Raw genomic sequence first — 20,852 nt, 5'->3', positions numbered from 1 at the left:
TTGGCACCCATGAATTGACTCTCATAAGCAATACTAAGAAATATTCTTCCTATTTAAAAAATGGGTGAGGGAAGTGAGAGATGAAAACAGTATTAATATGTCACAAAAGAAAAGAAGTACTACACCTAAGAGCAAAAATATTAGGAGGAATTGAGAAACAATGGTTAACTTTATATTGTATGTTTCCCAAGCATTATACACTTTCTGAAATTCATTGATACATATAATGTTTCCATTCTGAGCATTTAAAAAAATAAGTAATATTATTGGAATTTTCAAGTAAGTATTTAAATTTATTAATTTTGTGGATTATATTTAAGATGAGTTCTAATATTATTTTCAGAAACCCATATTCCTGGCTAATATCAATAGAATAAATTATTTTTGTTTAAAATTTTATTTTATATATTAAATTGTGATTTTACTGTCATGTTAACACATGGATTCATTCCATAAGTTTATGATAAGAACTTTATTATTTACATTGCTTCAATTCTGTCCTAAGAGAGGTGAGAAAGTGCCTGGTGGGGTAGGTAGCTCAGTTGGTTAGTGTCATCTGGACAAGCCATTGTTGCAGGTTTGATCCAGGGTCAGGGCACATTTAAGAATCAACCAATGAATGCATAAATAAGTGGAACAACAAATAGATCTCTCTCTCTATTCCTCTCTTTCTCTCCTTTCCTCTCTCTAAAATCAATCAATAAGTAAAAGTTTTTAAAAACGAGGTGACAATGTATACTTTTTCATTTTTATTATATTTATCAAGAATATTATTTAATATAACCTAAAAGGGGGATGCTCAGGAAGGAATTTTTAACCCACCATATAGTTACAATATTAACCACAAATAGATGACAATTTAGTTTGTAATTTAAAATAAAAATAATAAAAGTTAATTTCCTATCCTTAAAATTAAATTCCATCTCAATCCTTTTAAAGGTATATTAATTCTTTTATTTTTAACCAGCAAAAACTAGAACTTATTCAAATTATGCTCAGTGATAACAAATATTAAATGTGTCTTCCCTTAATCTCAAATTAATATGCAAAAATAATTTAATACAGGCTTTATTAAAATAAAAGATGTGGCCCTGGCCGGTTGGCTCAGTGGTAGAGCATCGGCCTGGCGTGCAGGAGTCCCAGGTTCAATTCCCAGCCAGGGCACACAGGAGAAGTGCCCATCTGCTTCTCCACCCCTCCCCCTCTCCTTCCTCTCTGTCTCTCTCTTCCCCTCCCGCAGCCAAGGCTCCATTGGAGCAAAGTTGGCCCAGGCGCTGGGGATGGCTCTATGGCCTCTGCCTCAGGTGCTAGAATGGCTCTGGTCACAACAGAGCGATGCCCCAGATGGGCACAGCATCGCCCCCTGGTGGGCATGCTGGGTGAATCCTGGTCAGGCGCATGTGGGAGTCTATCTGACTGCCTCCCCGTTTCCAACTTCAGAAACACACACACACACACACACACAAAAGAAAGAAAGAAAAAGGCAAATAAGTGCTGGCCAGTAGGCTCAGTGGTAGAGCATTGGCCTGGTGTATAGAAGCCCCAGGTTTTATTCCTGGCTAGGGCTCAAAGGAGAGGCACCTATCTGTTTCTCTACCCTTTCCTCTCTCCTTTCTCTCTATCTCTCTCTTCCCCTCCCAAAGTCAATACTCCATTGGAGCAGTTGGCCTGGGCGCTGAGGATGGCTCTGTGGCCTCTGCCTCAGGTGCTAGAATGGCTCTGATTGCAATGGAGCAATACCACAGATGGGCAGAGCATTGCCCCCTGGTGGGCTTGCTCAGTGGATCATGGTTGGGCGCATGCAGGAGTCTGCCTCGCTGCTTCTCACTTCAGAAAATTACAAAAATAAAATTAAAAAAGGCAAGGTATGTTTTTCTTGTTTCCATAAATTGGTTATTAAACAAAAATGATTTTAAGTTAATAAAACTGGAACTGGAACTGGAACTAATTCCATTTTTTGAAAAAAACACTCACGCCTGGGGATCAGCGAGCATGAAAAAAACTCACTTCTCCATGTCCATGAAAGACCAAGTCTATATTTGTATGTCACAGATTCAGAAGGGATCAAATCATTCAGGCTTACTCAACCCTGCCTTGACCCTGATATGTGTAGCAACCTCAACTAGTGGTAGCCCACAATTAGTGTGGTATTCTTCATAAATTCCACTGTGGTAAATTGATTAGACAAACACTGTGTCTCATCCAAATTGTCTTTGTTCACTCAGACATAACCTTTAAGTCGAGGGAAGAAAGCAAACAAGCAAACTTGGATAAAATACAGTAAAAGCTTTACTGAATGAGCTAACATGCATCATTCACACCTAACAATGCACCTGGTTAATGCATTAGTTATGTCTAGCAGGTACAGCAGAATCAGACGTTGTCAGAAGATCCATGAGCTCTGACCTTCCGGTTTTGTGCAGATAATGTGCAAATCTACATGAATGAGGGTTTCTAAATCTTATGAAATTGTCACATAAAATGGTGACTCCCAAATAGATCTTTTGGTCACATCCCATTCTGTTCCTTTCATCAGACAGTGGAAAGACACCAAGTTTACTTAAACCTCTAGCAAGGAACATATCCATGGTCATCTTCCTTCTTGAAACTTCAGAAGTCACTTTCTCATGGAGATGCCTTTTTTATTAGAGAGACATTTTTTCACAATATATATGAAAATAGTAAATACAATCACCATACAAAAGGCTAGAAAACTGCATTAGAAGCACATTGGAGAAACTCTAGTAAGAATCTATATTAATTTGTCTCACCTACTTTCTTACTACTAAATATTTTTAAAAATATGTAAAGAATCTAAGCATTTATGGGAATCCTGCAAATCAAAACTAAGAAGTTTTCCCACATGCACCCTGACTGGGATCCACCTGGCAACCCCATCTTGGGCCAATGTTCTGCCCATCTAGGGCCATGCTTATAACCGAACTATTTTTAGCACCTGAGTCAGAGCAATCCTCAGCACCCATGGTCATTGTGCTGGAACCAATTGTGCCATGGCTGCAGGAGGGGAAGAGAGAGAGAAAGAGAAAGAGAGAGAGAGAGAGAGAGAGAGAGCAAGAGAAGGTGGAGGGATGGAGAAGCAGATGGTAGCTTCTCCTGTGTACCCTGACCAGAATAGAACCCAGGACATCCATATGACAGGTTGATGTTCTACCACTGAGCCAACTGGCCAGGCCCCAAAACATCTTAAAAATATCAATGTTACAATTACTCTATGTATGGCTTTTACAAATATTAGTGAGATTTTTAAAAGCATAGTATCGTACACTACTAAAAGGTAAATGATGTTCACATTTATGCATTTTTAGAATATGCCTAACATGTAAATGTACATCTAATACAATGTGCAATATAATGTACTAAACATAAAATAAATTTGCTCACATTATATATGTAACATTATGTCTCTATATATACATATACACATATGTATGTTTGTAAGTAAATAACCTTTAAAAAATAGTGCAGACATCTTCCTCTGTCATAAAGTAAGAAGAGTTAAACTTATTTATTTTACTTATATGAAGAGTGTGAACATAGGAGTTTATTCTCACCCCACCCCTAGGGGTCACATATTAAGCAGTTATAGAGAGAAACACGCTGATCATTGTACCTTGCATAGCAGTACTATCATGAGGAGTCCCACTGTTTTCTATTTCAATATCTGGAATCCCAGTATCTGAAAAAAGTTACATTCAAGATTAAAGCAAAGTTCTGTTTTCTTCTCATTTCTTTGAAAGTGAAAAGTATCAGTAAGCCAGTCCTTTGCTACTATAAATCACACAAAAACCTAGGGTGGCATTTTTGTTTTTTGTATGTCTTTCTGGTTTTTATGTTAGAAAGGAGGGTCATAAACTCTAGCCGAATTCTATAATTGGACATATATTTTCAGTTCTACAGTAAATACTTCTTTATTCATTTCACCCTCTAGAGAAAAATCTCAGGAAAATAATCTGTCCATAAAAATCCCCTCAGAAGATCCAGCAACATGCCTTGACTGTGGAATAAGAAAAAGGCAGATACGCATGCCTAAGTGGACGTGTGCCATTCTGATGGTATCTTTTTAATTTGTAAGTGTGATAGGTGATGAAATCACCTCTATGCTAAACACACGTGCGCACACCAACGCAGGTTACAGCTTGCTGTCTTTATGCAGTTTAAGCTCTAGGGGCAGAGGCATACAGGAATTGCTGCAAAAAAAAACAACTTGAGAAAAGGAAACAGGAGTTGGGCTTTTATTTTCTATTTTAAATATGAAATGTGATTATCTAAAGTTATACAAACACATGCAGCACAGCTTACTATGAGAATTTCTGTATATGCGCATTTGTTCAGACACCCTTGGGGAATGTGGTAACAGATGCCAGTGTGTCACCAAGTGCCATCAAGGGTGAACGTGAGAAGGAAATTATCAGAATACAAAGTGTCCATCATGTTGTGGAAACAGCTGCTTTTCCCTTATAGTAGAGAACCCTGGGTCTAGAGTGGAGATCACATATGTGTGGATTTTAAATATGTAAAAAAAAAAAAGTTTAACTGCCTCAGCATTACAAATTCAAGGCCTCAAATCATAAGGCTGCATAGAACATTTGTCCCATTGCTGGTCAGATATGTTACTCTTAAGGCCTTGAATAAGTAAAAATGCTTGTTCTCACTGTCAAAGATGTCCCGTTTTATGAAGTATTATTGTATTATTATTTACTCTTTCTCTTTCTTTGTCTCAATGAGGCGTGGCTGTCATACATTAATAATCTAGCACTGTATTTCCACTAATTGTGAGAAGAATGGTCCAAGGGAGTCAAAGAAAAAAGGGAATTCACCTTTAGCAGGGGAAGAATACAATTAAACATGTTTTTAAAATATCTTTTATTTATTCTTAGTATAGGACACAGAAGCAGTGCCCTTTCAGCTCATGTGTGTGGAATAAGTGTGTATGGGGTATGTGTACATATATGTATAAAATCCTTAGGCTCATTCTTGTCATACACACATATCAGTTTAACATATGAGCTGTCAACATGCTATGAGCAAAGATCTTGAATATTCTATGAGATAAAACAATGGTGCAAGGTTTCATAATTAAAAATGGAATCAGAAAAGTTTGAAATTAGGAGATTTTGTGACAAAAGCACCTGTTCTCATAGGATCTCTGCAGATTTACTCAGAACATTCTTTTTCAACCAGGTGCTCCTTAAACCCTGAACACTGATGCAATCTGCCTTAAAGGACCCAGCATTATTTAGCTCATTAAAATAGAGGACACCGATCATCAGCATATTTTAACGTGAATGGACCTATAATACTTACATTTTCGGTGCAAGGACATCGTTATTAGTACTACTTTTTCTACTCCAAGCCAGCAGGATGTCTTGTTATTCTTATACTATTTATCTCCCAGAATAGAGATTATTTTGACAGATTTAATTAATGATCTAAAACATTTGATTTCAAATTGATTTTTTAATTATTCCTGAACAAAGCCCTTCCTTCCTTCCTTCCTTCCTTCCTTCCTTCCTTCCTTCCTTCCTTCCTTCCCTCCCTCCCTCCCTCCCTCCCTCCTTCTTTCCTCCCTCCCTTCCTTCCTTCCTTCCTTCCTTCCTTCCTTCCTTCCTTCCTTCCTTCCTTCCTTCCTTCCTTCCCCCCTTCCTCCCTTCCCCCCTCCCTCCCTTCCTCCCTCCCTCCCTTCCTTCCTTCTTTCCTCCCTTACATCCTTCCTTGCTTCTTTCCTTCCTTTCTTCTTTTGTTCCCTTCCTCCTTCCTTTATCCCTTCCTTCCCTGTTTTTTTTTTTTTCTAATTGGGTCTTGCTTTGTGTACCTTGAATGTGCAAGTCCAAATCAGACATTACCTTTCAACATCCTCAGGCCACTGTCATTAGGAGCAGCTTGTTGAAGTGATTGCTCCACTTGCTCCCGGCGCTTTGATTCAAATTCCAAAGCTTCCTGCAGCTTTCTCTTGGATTTCTTCTCCTTCTTCAGGCGCTTTTGCATGGTAGCTAAAATGGCATAAGGTGAATAGTTTGCAAAGGTGTGGCCAATAAAAGAGAGCTGCCAGTTTTGATGGACAATAAAGTATAGATACTGATACAGAGAGAAATATAAATGTGTCAGTCAAAATATGATTAGCTTATTTTGGTTTCAATTCTCATCAGCTTAACCAAAAAATGCTCAATCATACAACAGACTTCTTTTTACTTTTGCCTCTCCAGTGCATGTTCTTTAGTGTACAAGCATTTTTATGGTGGTGGTAATAGTGGTGGGAAATTGTTTTCTATTTGACTAACAACATGCATTTAATGATAGCATTGACTAGTTTTTTTTAAGATTTTATTTATTCATTTTAGAACAGGGGCAGGAGGGGGGAGAGAGACAGAGGAGGGAGGAGCAGGAAGTATCAATTCCCATATGTGCCTTGATCAGGCAAGCCCAGGGTTTCGAACTGGTGACCTCAGCATTCCAGGTCAACGCTTTATCTACTGCACCAGCACAGGTCAAGCAGCACTATTTTATAATCTTTTAAGAAAGATATTCTTATTATTCATCAGCATATTGCTATTCATATTTTAAAATGTAAAAAGGAGAAATCTATTGGGTTGCAAAACATGGTATGTCTCTTCAAAGTTACAGTTTCAAGCATATTTTCCTGAGATGTTACCAATTGTTCAGGCATATATCTATCTCCCTAGCTCCTTATCTATCTATCTATCTATCTATCTATCTATCTATCTATCATCTATCTATCTATCTATCCATCCATCCATCCATTTTAAAGAGAATAACTTTTAGTAATGATTCTATTAAGCAACCTGTAAAAACACATTTTTTTTTTTTGTAAGCAGAAAACATAATAAAGTGTTAAAGAACAACTACAGTATACCTCAGTTCTCAAGGTTTTATGTTGGGGACTTCAAGAAGAAAGAATCACTTGATGTGAATCCCAAGAAGAAATTAATCTCATAAAATGTACTCCACTCGATCAATAAAAGACCCAGATTTTATGCATAATAAGCACCAGCAGCCATTTATGTACAGAGGCTCCTCACACAGTCTCTACCAGGAAGAGCCTCAGACTGAATTCGGCTGCCTGCACTGTGCCCAGCTATTTACACCTCTGAGTCAACCACTGAAGGAAATCTTGGTTTAGTCTGTTCTTTTAAGACTGAAACCTGCCACCACAGATGAGGATGAGAACTTCATAATTAGCATGCCTCATTTACATAAAACAGAGCTAATTGACAACCTGGGCAGGAACTCCCACTATTTTTTTTTTTTTACAGAGACAGAGTCAGAGAGAGGGACAGATAGGGACAGACAGACAGGAAGGGAGAGAGATGACAAGCATCAATTCTTTGTTGCGGCACCTTAATTGCTCATTGATTGCTTTCTCATATGTGCCTTGACTGGTGGGGCTACAGCAGAGCGAGTGACCCCTTGCTCAAGCCAGCAACCTTGTGTTCAAGCCAGTGACCATGGGGTCATGTCTACGATCCCACACTCAAGCCAGCGACCCTGCGCTCAAGTTGGTGAGCCCGTGCCCAAACTGGAAGAACCCACGCTGAAGCTGGCAACTTCAGGATTTTGAAAAAGGGTCCTTCACATCCAATTCTGATGCGCTATCCACTGTGCCCCACCTGATCAGGCTCCCACTACAAATTATAGCCTTCCTCCTGTATCAAAAGAACACAACTTCAACTGCTCCCTGAATCTGCAACTGCTGGGCTACAGTTCCTGTTTTTCAAATACATTCTTTTTATATTATTTATTACAGTCTAAAATTATTAACAGTTTATAGAATCTTAATCTTCAATTTCCCTAATGTATAATAGTTTCTGAACTTTGAAACTTTGAAATCTGTGATAATTTCTCAAGTGAAATTATTGGATTCCAGCTATGTACTGGTTCAGAGAAAGGTTCTAAGCAGATCAACCTTTATATTCTTTGTAAATCAGTTTTGAAGAATTAAGATATTGACATTAAGGCAATAGGAATATTTTCAAGGAACATTAAGCAAAATTATGTATTGTATGAAATTATAAATGTTAAAAGTATTCACGTACAATCAATATATTGTGTGTGAACTGAATATGATGGTAATTTGAGTTTCAATTGTATTTATCTCTCAATTTAATGTCTTTTCATGTAAATGACCTTCTATAACTTGAAGAGAGAAGGTTACCTAGTTGAATTCATGTTTACTTGAGACAAAAATTCAGAGTTCTTAGATAATAACAAAATGGAAATCATGGAACAAAGACACTGAGATTGTGTGGTTTCTATTATTTCCGATGAAAGACTATAAGGTTAAACATAAAAATAATTACCATTGTAATTACACTTAATTATCATCATTCAAATAAAGCATTTAACACATTATTTAAAGCAGAAATTTCATTTATTCAAATTAATGTACAACAATATTCTTATGAAATAAAATTTTGCTTCCAGTAAAATTATTGGTTCAAAAATATTCTATGTACTGGCCAGTTAATTCAGTCAATAAGAGCATCATCCAAAAACAAGGTTGTGGATTTGAACCCCTCATCTGGGCACACACAGGAAGCAACCAATGAATGCATGACTGAGTGAAACAACAAATAAGTGCTTCCCTCTCCCTCCCATCTCTCTCCCTTCCATTCTCTGTCGCTCTAAAAATCAATCAATAAATAAAACCCAGGCCAGATAGCTTGATTGGTTGGACCATTTTCCTGGCTCCCTGGTCAGGGCTCATACAGGATCAGCTTGATGTTCCTGTCTCTCTCTCTCTTCCTGCCTCTCTGGTAAATAAACAAACAAATAAAATATTCTATATGTTGATTCCCTTGAAATGTATGATTTCATATATCATAAACAATTTCACAGCATATTACATTTAATATAATATAAACAGGATTCTAAGGCTGCTGCAGAATATGTGGAGACTACATGCACTTGCTACCAGCACCAAACCATATTTACAGCTAAATTATAGATCCATCATCCTGAACAAACAACTGAAGGCCAATTAAACTAAAATATCATAACCAAAGACTTACATAAGAAGCACACAGAGACTAGTGAGAAGGACAGAGACACAGAAAGGGTTTCCCCCCAAACCCACGTGCTATAGCTGAGAAGTGAAAGGAATATCTTGGCTGCAAAACTCCCTCTCCCCAGGAGTGTGAGGTCTCAATACAGAGCTACAGAGACAGGATGAAGAACCAGGATAGCATCTGCCGCATCTGGTGGTGACACTTAGTGGTAATTCAGGCAGCCCGATGGTTAACTCAACCCATGAAAAGGCCGACAACATTCAAGACTCAAACAAAAGAGGAGGGTGTACAAACTGTAAGAAACATTCATGGAGCACCATGCTCATGTGACTGAAAATTATGCCATGCCACTGAGATCAACAAGACACTGACATCATAAAGCCATTATAGCATAGTAGGCAGTTGAGACACATTAGTACAGGGGTCCCTAAACTTTTTACACAGGGGGCCAGTTCACTGTCCCTCAGACCGTTGGAGGGCCAGACTATAAAAAAAAACAAAACTATGAACAAATCACTATGCACACTGCACATATCTTATTTTAAAGTAAAAATCAAAACAGAAACAGATACAATATTTTAAAAAAAAGAACACGTAAATTTAAATCAACAAACTGACCAGTATTTCAATGGGAACTATGGGCCTGCTTTTGGCTAATGAGATGGTCAATGTGCTCCTCTCCTTGACCACCAATGAAAGAAGTGCCCCTTCCGGAAGTGCAGCGGGGGCCGGATAAATGGCCTCAGGGGGCCGCATGTGGTCAGCGGGCCATAGTTTGGGGACCCCTGCATTAGCAAGTAGTCATAGCAGCTGCAACAATCATGATGATAGTAGCAGTACTGATATTGTAATATTTTCATAAATGCTAAATTTAGTAAATTAAAATACTTTAGAGTAAATTTGATAATAGATACAATATTATATCTACCATGTCTAGGACTTTTAAAAAGAAAACAGATATGAGATCAATTATATAGATATACCTGAAGAGTCTATGAGAAGTTAGTAAAGAGAAATCAGTAGATTCCTAAAAGTTAGAAGTCAATTTCTTACATGTAGTAGATTTCATAAGTCAATTTGAGAATGTTATTCTACTTAACATATGATCAAGTTGGTCCTTTAGTCTAAAATTTTCCCTACTAAAGAAATGTGTTTTTATGATGCTAATCATAAGTCTATTTTGAATACTAAATACTAGAAAGAAGCTAATTTCTCCAAACTTTCTTAAAAATACAACTTAACTTTGGCTTAAGTAGTATTTAATATCTTTGGCTAGGTAAAAAGATGAGGTTTAATTCTTCTTAAACGCAATGACTGATTTTCTATTTTATACTGCACCAATGAGTCTTAGGCCTTAAGAAAAATAGTTAACTTTTTGCCTGACTAGGCATTGGCACAGTGGATAGAGCATCAGCCTGGGACACTGAGGACCCAGGTTCAAAACCCCAAGGTCGCCAGCTTGAGCGCAGGCTCATCTGGCTTGAGAGCGGAGTCACTGGCTTGAGTGTGGGATCATGGACATGACCGCATGGTCACTAGCTTGAGCTCAAAGGTCGCTGGCTTGAAGTTCAAGGTTGTTGGCTTGAGATCAAGGTCATTGGCTTGAACAATAAGTCACTGGCTTAGCTGGAGTCCCCCAGTCATGATACATATGAGAAAACAAGCAATGAACAGCTTAGGTACCACAACTATGAGTTGATGCTTTTCATCTCTCTTCCTTCCTGTCTGTCTGTCCCTGTTTCTCTCTCTCTCTCTGTGTCTCTCACTCTCTCTTTCTCAATAAATAAATAGTGAGTTTTCATTTATTTGACACAAATTTCAGAATATAATATGCTACTTCGGAATAGTATACAATGAGTGGATTTAACTCATCTAGACTCATTCTTCCTTGTTTAGGGGCGATGTCTGGATTGTATGCAGATTTTCTCTCCCTGTCTTTGCCTATCCTTCTCACTCTTTTACTTAATATTTGCTTTCTGGTCCATCCATTGAATAGTTAACAAGGAAGGGATTAAAGCTGAAGTTCACAATCATGGTTTGGCTGCTGTTTAGTATTTTATGGTAAATATAAGGAAGAGGAGGAAATTATTGGTTAAAGTGAAGTTTTTTTTTCCCCTCTGGTTTTGATATTAACTAATCTCATGATCTATACTTGTAGATAATTAAATATCTACCCATAGTTGGAAAGTCAATTCTATAGGTAAACAATATCATTCCACTCTCCTGTCATACCCTAGTTCAGTTCTCACCACCATTACCTGGATGATAGAAAAGCCTTCTATACAGTTTCATTATTCCTAGTCTTACTCCAAGCCCCCTCTACCTTATTGCCAACACTGGAGTTCTCTATATGACTGTATTCATACCAGATCATCCCCTTGCTCATCTTTTAATACACTGCATCATTTACAGGACAATGTCCAAGTTCATCTTTTGCATGGCTTAAAATTACCTTCATAATTTAGCTTCTACCTCCACGTTTCTGCATCATCTTCCACCATTCACTTCATGAAACTCAAGTCCACTGCTATAACAAATTATATATAGTTGCTCATGTCTGAGTCTTCTTGTCTCCATGCCTATGATCATTGATACTTCTGTCTAGAGTGTCTAAATAACTAAGGAACTCTCATGCACTTTCTTTAGGATTTATGTTCAGAAGTCAGCATCAGAAAGGCTTCCTCAACTGTCTACTTGCTTACCACCGCCAAGCTGAACTAACAATATAACCATATCATTGCTGTTCTTCTACTTTGTCTTTAGATCAACTGGCTGGTTGTGTTAACCCTCTAAAATGTAAATCTCTCAAGTACAGAAACTGAGTTTTATTTATTTTATATTTCCAGAATCTAGCACTACACTTGGCAAACACTAAGCATTTCATATATATATATATATATATATATATATATATATATATATATATATATATATATATAAAGATTTCTTAGATTATCTATATCCAGATATATTTTATAAAATTATATAAAGACAAGAAAGAATACTCATGTTTCCAAATTGGCAGTGGACTGATATGCTGATCTAATTTATTATTTTTATTACAAGAAGAAGTAGGCTAAATATCTTACCTTGTGAATTACACACAATATTTGATTTTTAGCTTGCTATGTTTTCAGCATTTGAAAGCTCTCACTGTGAATATTTCTATTGCTATTGAAAATGTCACCAACACAAAATGCACTCCATGATTGACCTTGTTACACTTACTTCTGCTTTGAAGCTCAACTGCAAGTTGTCTTTCAAGGTTTTCTCTAACTTCTCTTTCTCTAAAGAGCTCCATTCGCAGGTCCTTTTTTTCTTGTTGAATCTGCTTCTCCTGGATGCGAGCATTATCCAAAGCCACTTTCAGCAGACCCTGTCAAAGGACAGCAAATGGATGCGGTTCATCTGATCTGTTTTATTTCTCAAATATGACATAATTTATGTAGGTGCTAATGTCTTGTATTACATTTATTTTGTTTATAGAAATATTGTTGACCTGAATGTTGGTCAACAGAGTTTCCACAGAGGACAGGTTATCAGCAAAAATGAATGGTCCAGGGAATCCAGGAGGAAATGCCTGCCCAGGAGCCAGCTGGAGCTTGTCCAATGGTGACTTAATCATTGGGATTTGAACAGGTAACTCTTCTGCAAAAAAACAAAATTAACATCAGAAGATTCATAAATTAACTAGTCAATGCTTTACTATGTTTTCTTCACCTCTAATGGTAACTACAAATATTTTGTTTCACCTGACCAAGCCGTGTTGCAGAGGATACAGCATCAACCTGAGATACTGAGGACCCAGGTTCAAAACCCCGAGGTTGCTGGGTTGAGTGCGGTCTCATCAACTTGAGCATGAGGTCACTAGCCTGAGTGTGGAATCATGGACATGACTTCATGGTCACGGGCTTGAGCTCCAGGTCTCTGGGGCTTGAGCCCAAGGTCACTGGCTTGAGTAAGGGGACACTGGCTCGGCAGAAGTCCCTGCACCCGTCAAGGCACATATAAGAAAGCAATCAATGAACAACTAAGGTCCTGCAACTATGAGTTGATGCTTCTCATCTCTCTCCCTTCTTGTCTTCCCCTGTCTGTCCCCTGCTCTCTGTCTCAAAAAAAAAAAAAAAAAAAAAAAGAAAGAAAAGATTTTGTTTCTAAAATGAAATGATAAAATTTTTAATTGGAAGTCATATTCATTCTCCAGCTCCCTCTAATTTTTCAAAATAAATGTTTCAATAAAGAATCAATGGAAACAAAGCAACACTTACTGCTAAAGTGTCATGAAATTTAGAGAAACAAATTAGATATATTTATTAATACCCATAAATTAAATGGTCAGATAACTTCCTAGTAGAATATAAACTTTTTAAAAATTTTCTGTTCAAATCTATCATCTATCTATCTATCTATCTATCATCTATCTATGTATCATCTACCTATCATTTATTTATCTTTATTCTTTTACCAACTTTATTAAGGGATAATTTATATATAGTAAAATCCACCTACTTTAAAGGTATGCTTCAATGATTTCTAGTAAATTTACAGAATTGTGCAACCATCACCCCAAATCTTATTTTAGAACAACATCTCAATCACGCCCAAAATACCCCTCATGTTCATTTACAGCTAATCTCTTTTCAGGCCCTAGACCTTAGCAACCATTAATCTACTTCCTGTTTTTTTTACTTTAGAATTGCCTGATCTGGATATTTCATATAAATAGAATCATACAATTTGTGGTCTTTTGTGAATGACTTCTTTCAATTAGCATAATGCTTTTGTCTTGTTCTTTACTTGGTAAAACAGGTGAAGGGATTGAGAAGTACAGATTGGCAGTTACAAAATAGTCAAGGAGGTGTCAAGTACAACCTAACACTTTTGAGGTGCATATGTGCTGTAGCATGAATTGTTGCTCTATTTTTGTATTCCTGAAAAATATTTCATTGTGCAGACACGGCTTTTTTGTTTAATCATTCACTAGTGGATGAGCATTTGGTTTGATTTTACTGTTATCTTTTATTCTAAATAATATTCTTCATGAAAAAAAGTCATGTTTTGTAAAATCCCAAGTTGTATTTTATTTTTTAGGTTCTCCCACATGCTCTTTATTTTAATGTGATTTTCTCCTAATCTTAGATACAGACATAAAAATAGAATTTTTGTCTAATAAGATGTTTAAAATTGGTTTTTGTATAGATATATTTAATTATGAGACGAATCTCCTCTTACTTTGAGAAGCCAAATACTTAGCTAGCTACTTGAATTCTGGTTTAAAATATTTTATGTGAGATGAATGAACCAGAAGCAATGTTTCCTCTGCAACTAAGAATAGGGCTTTTTTGACATATGTGAAAGGAAACTGATACAAAGAGGTACTCTAGGAATATAACCAACCAAACTCTGTTTCTTTTATTTTTATTTATTTATTTATTTATTTTAAGAAGAGAGAGGGGTTAGGGACAGACAGACAGGAAAAGAGATGAGAAGCATCAATACACAGTTGCAGCACCTTAGTTGTTCATTGATTGCTTTTCATATGTGCCTTTACCAGGGGGCTTCAGCCAAGCCAGTGACCCCTTGCTCAGGCCAGCGACCTTAGGCTCAAGACAGCGACCATGGGTTCATGTGTATGTTTCCACGCTCAAGTCAGCGACCCTGTGCTCAAGCTGGTGTGCCCGAGGTCAAGCCAGTGACCTCATGTTTTCAAACCAAGGCCCTCAGCATCCCAGACGACACTCTATCCACTGTGCGACCACTTGGTCAGGCCAAAACCTGCTATTCTTAATGGCTTCAACAACACTGCATGATGGAATGAATGACAGCAGCTCAAACAAAATTACTCAACTCACCACTGTCTCTTTATTTCAGTAACTGAGCGAGCATAAGCAAAGTTTAAAACATATACTTGTCTCTGGTCAGAAAAATTTTCGGTAACTCTGTATGTTATGAGATTAATATAAGGAAAAAGGAGATAAAAAGTAAAAGAAAAACAAGACTTGAATCTAGACCTAACCAATTTTCACATGGTTTGGAAATAAAATCTAGCTACTGGTTTTTGTTCCTGTAGGGAATACGGATTTGGATTTGTCAAACAGTCAAATCTCATTTTTCAATTGCAAGTATTATATATATATATATACACACACACACACACACATACACACACCATATATATATTATATTATATATATATGGTATGCAGAGTCTTGAACCCCATTGACTCCACAGTCATCATGGTTTGTTGTGGGATTTCTTATGTGGAAAGCTCTGGCACAGAATTGTGAGAACCTCTGCGAGATGGGACAATGTATCTCTGAATAAAATGCTCCTAATAGAGATCATCTTTACAACTTTCAATTTTCTAAAACTTACAGGGATAAAAACATTAAGCAATCAAACGTTAGAGAATCAAAATTATTTTCACTAAAGCTTCACATTCTTTAAACCCAAAATGATAAAAAGAGTACAGTGTGTCCATAAAGTCATGGTGCACTTTCAACCGGTCACGGGAAAGCAACAAAAGACAACAGAAATGTGAACTCTGCACCAAATAAAAGGAAAACTCTCCCAGTTTCATACCTATTCAGTTCAGTTTGATGTGGGCTCACGCACAGATTTTTAGGGCTCCTCAGTTAGCTCTCCCGTATAACCTCTACAGACTCGTCACTGGCTGATGGCCTGCCAGAACAGAGTTTCTCCACCAAACTGCTGGTTTCCTTCAACTGCTTATCCCACCAAGTAATGTTATTCCTATGTGTTGGCGCTTCGTTATAAACGCGCCAATATTCATGTTGCACTTTGGTCATGGATTAGAATTTAGCGAGCCACAGAACACACTGAACTTTCCTCTATACTGTCCACATCTCAACTGGCATGGCCGTGGGCTGCTCCGCTGTATACACGGTGTTATGTCATCATCTGTGCATGTGCACATGCTGCCACATCATCCTACAGAAACTGGGAGGGTTTTCCTTTTATTTGGTGTAGATTTCACATTTCTATCATCTTTTGTTGCTTTCCTGTGACTGGTCAAAAGTGCACCATGACTTTACGGACACACTGTATTTGTTTATCTGTCTTAAATAATTCAACAAAATGCATAAGTTAGCATGTTCATTTTCTTTTAATACAGGAAGACATAATGAATATATTCTCAGGAATGTTTTCCTAGTAAGTCTTAAAAATAATATTTTGATCATAAATATATGATGCATGTGTTTTCTACAACTCTCTTCTTGTAAAAGTAACCGTAACTTTTATAGAACATTTCTCTCCCCTTCGCTTCCTCCTTCCCCTCTCTCCTATTTCATTTTATTTTAGATTTATTTATTTATTTTAGATGGGAGGAAGAAGCAGGAAGGATCATCTCCGATATGCATCTTGACGGGGGAAACCTCGGGTTTCTAACGGGAGAGCTCGCATTCTAGGTCAACATTTTATCCACTGCGCCACCACAGGCCAGGCCCCTCTCTTTCTTTTCTTTCCTGCATGCTTGCTTGCTTCCCTTCCTTCCCTCCCTTTTTCCTTCCTCCCTTTCTATCCATGACAGTTTTGAAAGAGGAAAAGTACTTCAAAGGAAATGAGCACATTATCACAAATTCTGTGATCTATTTCAAGTACAATATTTAAACAGTTGAAATACCTCACAAAAAAACTAAATCTTAAAATATGTCTTAAGCAACAGCTCTAATGTTGCTAAAGTGCACTTCCCAATAACTAACCATGCAATATTATGTTTTATTTGTATTGTTTGACATCTACATTTATGTAGTATTTTGTCTTCTGCACCTGAGTGTACTGAATGGATAAAGTGACTTCATAATGCTCCATCAATATTAATAACAACTGAAGAGGTTTATTTTTTCCTTTTTATTGATGTTTTTACATTTTAAAGTAAAATTTTATGTAGCCTGGAAGATCTATTCTTAAAAAGTTAACTGTTACAAAGTTAGAACATTGACTTTCTGTTGATTTAGAAATAATATAATGTTTCCCCTGGATAAATATTTTGTATTAGTGGCAGAGTTCTTAAAATTAATGGATTCCTTGTTATGTACTTCGCTTCACACACATTTAACTCAGTGGTAACAATCTGAGGAACATTCTACAAACAAGAAACTTGAAAAAGAAAGCTATACATTCAGTATGCACAAAACAAAGTTATAGCCACATTAAAATCGTCAGAAGTCTTCTATTTGGAGATGAAAGAAATGCCACTGAATTGGCTGAAAGGAAAATGACTACTGTCTATGAAGTCAGGTTGCACGGTCCATCGTTTGTGCTGCTGTACAGTCAATTGAAGTTTCAAAATAGTATTACTCTTTTTTAAAGAGGTAGACACAACTGAATTAGGTGCTGCTTGCTGCAGTGAGGATCAAATGCAAAAGAATCATATTTCATCAGACCTAGTCAACACCAGGAAAATAAATAGAAATATAAGAGGTATGTAGGCAATGATTCATTTTGATAATCTGGCCCAGGAGAGACACTTTGAGACAGCACACAAATCTAAGCTTCTACCCAAAGACAAATAGGACACAGAGGGTGGGAATTGGGATGGCAGTATAGCAGAGGTCACATCGATTTTCAGCAGCAGATTTCACAGAGACGAGATAACCCTGGACTCTACTTGGCCCATTGTTCATATCCTACCTGTCCCACAAGAAATATATTTCCTAGTCCTAGAAAAGGGCAGTAAAGAAGAAGGATTCTACTTATGACTTCTTATGATTAAGTTTCTGTGCTAACCAAATGTGGTTTTTTAGACCAAGGTCACATTGCATGTTAAGGTCCATAATCGCCCAAAACTAGTACAAGTATATTATGCTTCAGGGTACATGAGTGAGAACAGTCAAACCATTTGTCTAATTTTTATTTTTGGATTCAAATCACATGCTACAAAATGAATGATAAATATGTTAGAAATCTATTTTAGTCTTGATAGGTCTTCACATCTGAATGATATCTACATTTTGCTCGGAATTTGATTAGATGCACTTTTGTGAGACTTTATTAGGTAGGCATCAGAAATTCTAACTGACAATGAAATTGAACAGGGACAAGTTCTAGAAACACGGTTTGTTAGTTAAATAAGCACATCTCTTTGTAACCTACGGAGAAAGGGTTTTAGCTGAGATTTTGATTTAAAAGATTGGCATTTGAAATGTATATATTAAAACCTTTATCAACACATATGATGTAGTGATATAAACTAAAAGATAAAGAGGATAAATGCTATCTAACTGAGGACATGCACAACCTCTTAATTTATTGAAGCAAAGTGGAGACTGCTTTTGCTGAGTTGGTTAAATCTGCCACACTTTGTAACAGAACTGGGGAACCCATTTAGAAAATAATTTGTTAATTTTAAATTCCTTTTTAATTTTCTTTTAAGAGACAGAAAGAGCAAGACATCTATTTGTTGTTCTGCTCATTCATGTACTCACAGGTTGACTCTTGTATGTGCCCACCAAGGATCAAACCCACAACCTTGTCATATCAGGATGACATTTTAACCTACTGAGCTGCTGGGCCAATGCTAACTTTAACTTCTTGCTTAGATTCCAGATGAGAACATACAAAAGTTGGTAACAACTGAATTTGAAGAAAATATGAGATAAGCATATAGTAAATGCTCAGGATGGAAAAGTCCCCCTAAAAATTAAAGACAAGGCTATTAGAGATTTTCTCCATAACGCCAGTGCTTATTTACTTACTTTTTCAGGGGTTAAGTCTTTCTTCTTTCTTCTAGGTTGGGAGGCTTGTGATGGAGAAATAGAAACTGAATGCTGCTGACTCACTCAGCAGTGGAAAAATGCAGTCACCTAATCAGGTCATTAGTTTTTATTCTTTAACAAATAATTTATGTTTCATTATTTGATTTGAAAGCTTTCCCCTAAATACAGCTGGCCCAAGGGACTCTTCTTTGTTGGTGTCATGAGGATTACATTCAGCACAAGTAAGACACCTGTTTCCCTCTTCCCAATTGAGGAACAGTAACAACAACAAAATAACTAAGTGCTGGGTAATGATCTGACCTGCATGAATATAAGGAAGTGTTTATGGTCTGAGTTGAACAATGACTCAAGTGTTGCCATCATCAAATGTGGAAAAGAAAAACTTGATTCCAAAATTCTTACATATCTTTAGGGAGACAAAATAATAAATGATGCTGATAAATTAAAATGGAAAGCTAATAGCAAAGGAATAAAGAGTTACCGGCCTGAGCACATGAGATAGAACCCTTCAAAAACCAGTCATGGTTTTTGCTCCAGATCCTTCTGTTAGCAATTTGGCAAAACAAGCTCCTTTATGAATTATGACTTAGAAATGAATCAACTTTCAGAGAAAATATCATGTTGATAACAAATATATCCATGAGGGTTTGGAAGACATGTGATACCCAGTCCCTGTCATTAAGGAAATGACACATTATTTTGGGAAGAAAAAGTCAACAAGTTACAGAAGTGGAAAATTAAGTGGAAAATCATGTAACATAGATTGTCAAGTGCCTCTAAGAGTTAAAAAAAGGAGAGAACACTGTGGTCTGGAGGAAACACTCAAACTATTCTAGCTAAAAAGTATTCCCACTGGCCTTAAAATGAAGGCCCATGAAACTTTCCCAGGATATAGGTGTGCCAAGAAGAATATATTCCTTGTTTAAACCAGTGTTTAAAAAAAAAACTGGATTCAACAGTATAAGACAGTTTTCCTTAAAGCAAAGTTTGGTGGATACATTACAGGGTGCCAATGAAATTTGAATTTCAGATAAACAGCAAATAACTTTTTAACATAGGTATGTCCAAAATATTCCATGGGACATTCTCATACTAAAAATGACATAAAATAAAATAAAGTAAAGTAAAGTAAAATAAAATAAATTTTTAAAAGATTCTTTATCTGAAATTGAAATGAAAATTTCACTAGGTCTACTGTTTTCTAGTCTTTCCTATTTAATTTGCTAAATCTATTGAAACCGAACATCTCAGAGCCTTTACAATGCTAATGCTAAGTATTATTATATGTTACATGCTAATTTAGGCAGCTGAGCACAGTGATGAAGAGAAAAATATGCTGGAGCTTAGCTGCTTAAGTTGGAATCCCTGCTTTATGATTTTCAAGCCCTGGGTCGGTTACTTAACCTTCCTGTGTCTCTTAATAATAAAACTGATTATTATAGGGTTGTTCTAAAGATTAATGAGCTACTATTTGCAAATTTTGTAGAATAATACCTGACCCAAAGTATAAGTGTTTTCTATATAAATTAAATGGTAATTGAAAATTCCCAGGTGTGGAAGAAGGGAATATATTTGACTAACTAAGTATCTATTAACTCCTTGTGAAAGGACATTTTTGGAAAAATTATTTTCTAGGTAAATGATGATCAGTGAAATTGCAAATTACCTTCCTGCTTGGGAAGGGCCATTGCTTTGCTAATGTGTGCAAGGAGGGGTTTTCACGCCAGAAAGGTTTTGAAAGGAGGAGAGAGAGAAACTAGTTTCACAGAGAGGAAGCCATGTTTGGAGAGTGACAGCAGAGTTTGTGCAGAGAGAGAGAAGGTGTGCAGATGGGCAACCAGAGCTGAGGGGCTTTGTGAGCTCCACTGAGACTGGTGAAGCCTTTGATTCTAGGAGAAACCAGAGAATATTCTCTTGGTTGTAGAACCGGATAATGTGTCCGGGCTTTGGGAGATCTGAATGAATGAAGAGGGAAGTGTTTGGTGCTCATCGGCCAGTGCGAGACTTTAATAATAAAGGAATGAACCACCATTTTTTGGCTCCACTGTTTCTTTATCATCTGCTCGAA

The 20,852-nt window shown here is 36.8% G+C and overlaps 1 protein-coding gene across 2 annotated transcripts in view; it reads right to left on the bottom strand.

Annotated features, from left to right (window-relative positions):
- DACH2 (dachshund family transcription factor 2) overlaps window positions 1-20,852 on the bottom strand; it is a 561,059-nt gene that overhangs the window by 11,939 nt on the left and 528,268 nt on the right. For both annotated transcript variants that reach the window (XM_066357066.1, XM_066357067.1), the window contains 4 exons: window positions 12,544-12,692; window positions 12,273-12,420; window positions 5,865-6,011; window positions 3,632-3,697 (listed from right to left, as the gene is read on the bottom strand). In XM_066357066.1, coding sequence (XP_066213163.1) covers window positions 3,632-3,697; window positions 5,865-6,011; window positions 12,273-12,420; window positions 12,544-12,692 — 510 coding nt within the window. The remainder of the gene's footprint in view (window positions 1-3,631; window positions 3,698-5,864; window positions 6,012-12,272; window positions 12,421-12,543; window positions 12,693-20,852) is intronic.

Source organism: Saccopteryx leptura, chromosome X, assembly GCF_036850995.1.
Source record: "Saccopteryx leptura isolate mSacLep1 chromosome X, mSacLep1_pri_phased_curated, whole genome shotgun sequence".
Classification (NCBI taxonomy): domain Eukaryota; kingdom Metazoa; phylum Chordata; class Mammalia; order Chiroptera; family Emballonuridae; genus Saccopteryx; species Saccopteryx leptura.
Note: the sequence above shows the minus strand (reverse complement) of the source record. Positions and strands in the feature narration are given on the sequence as shown.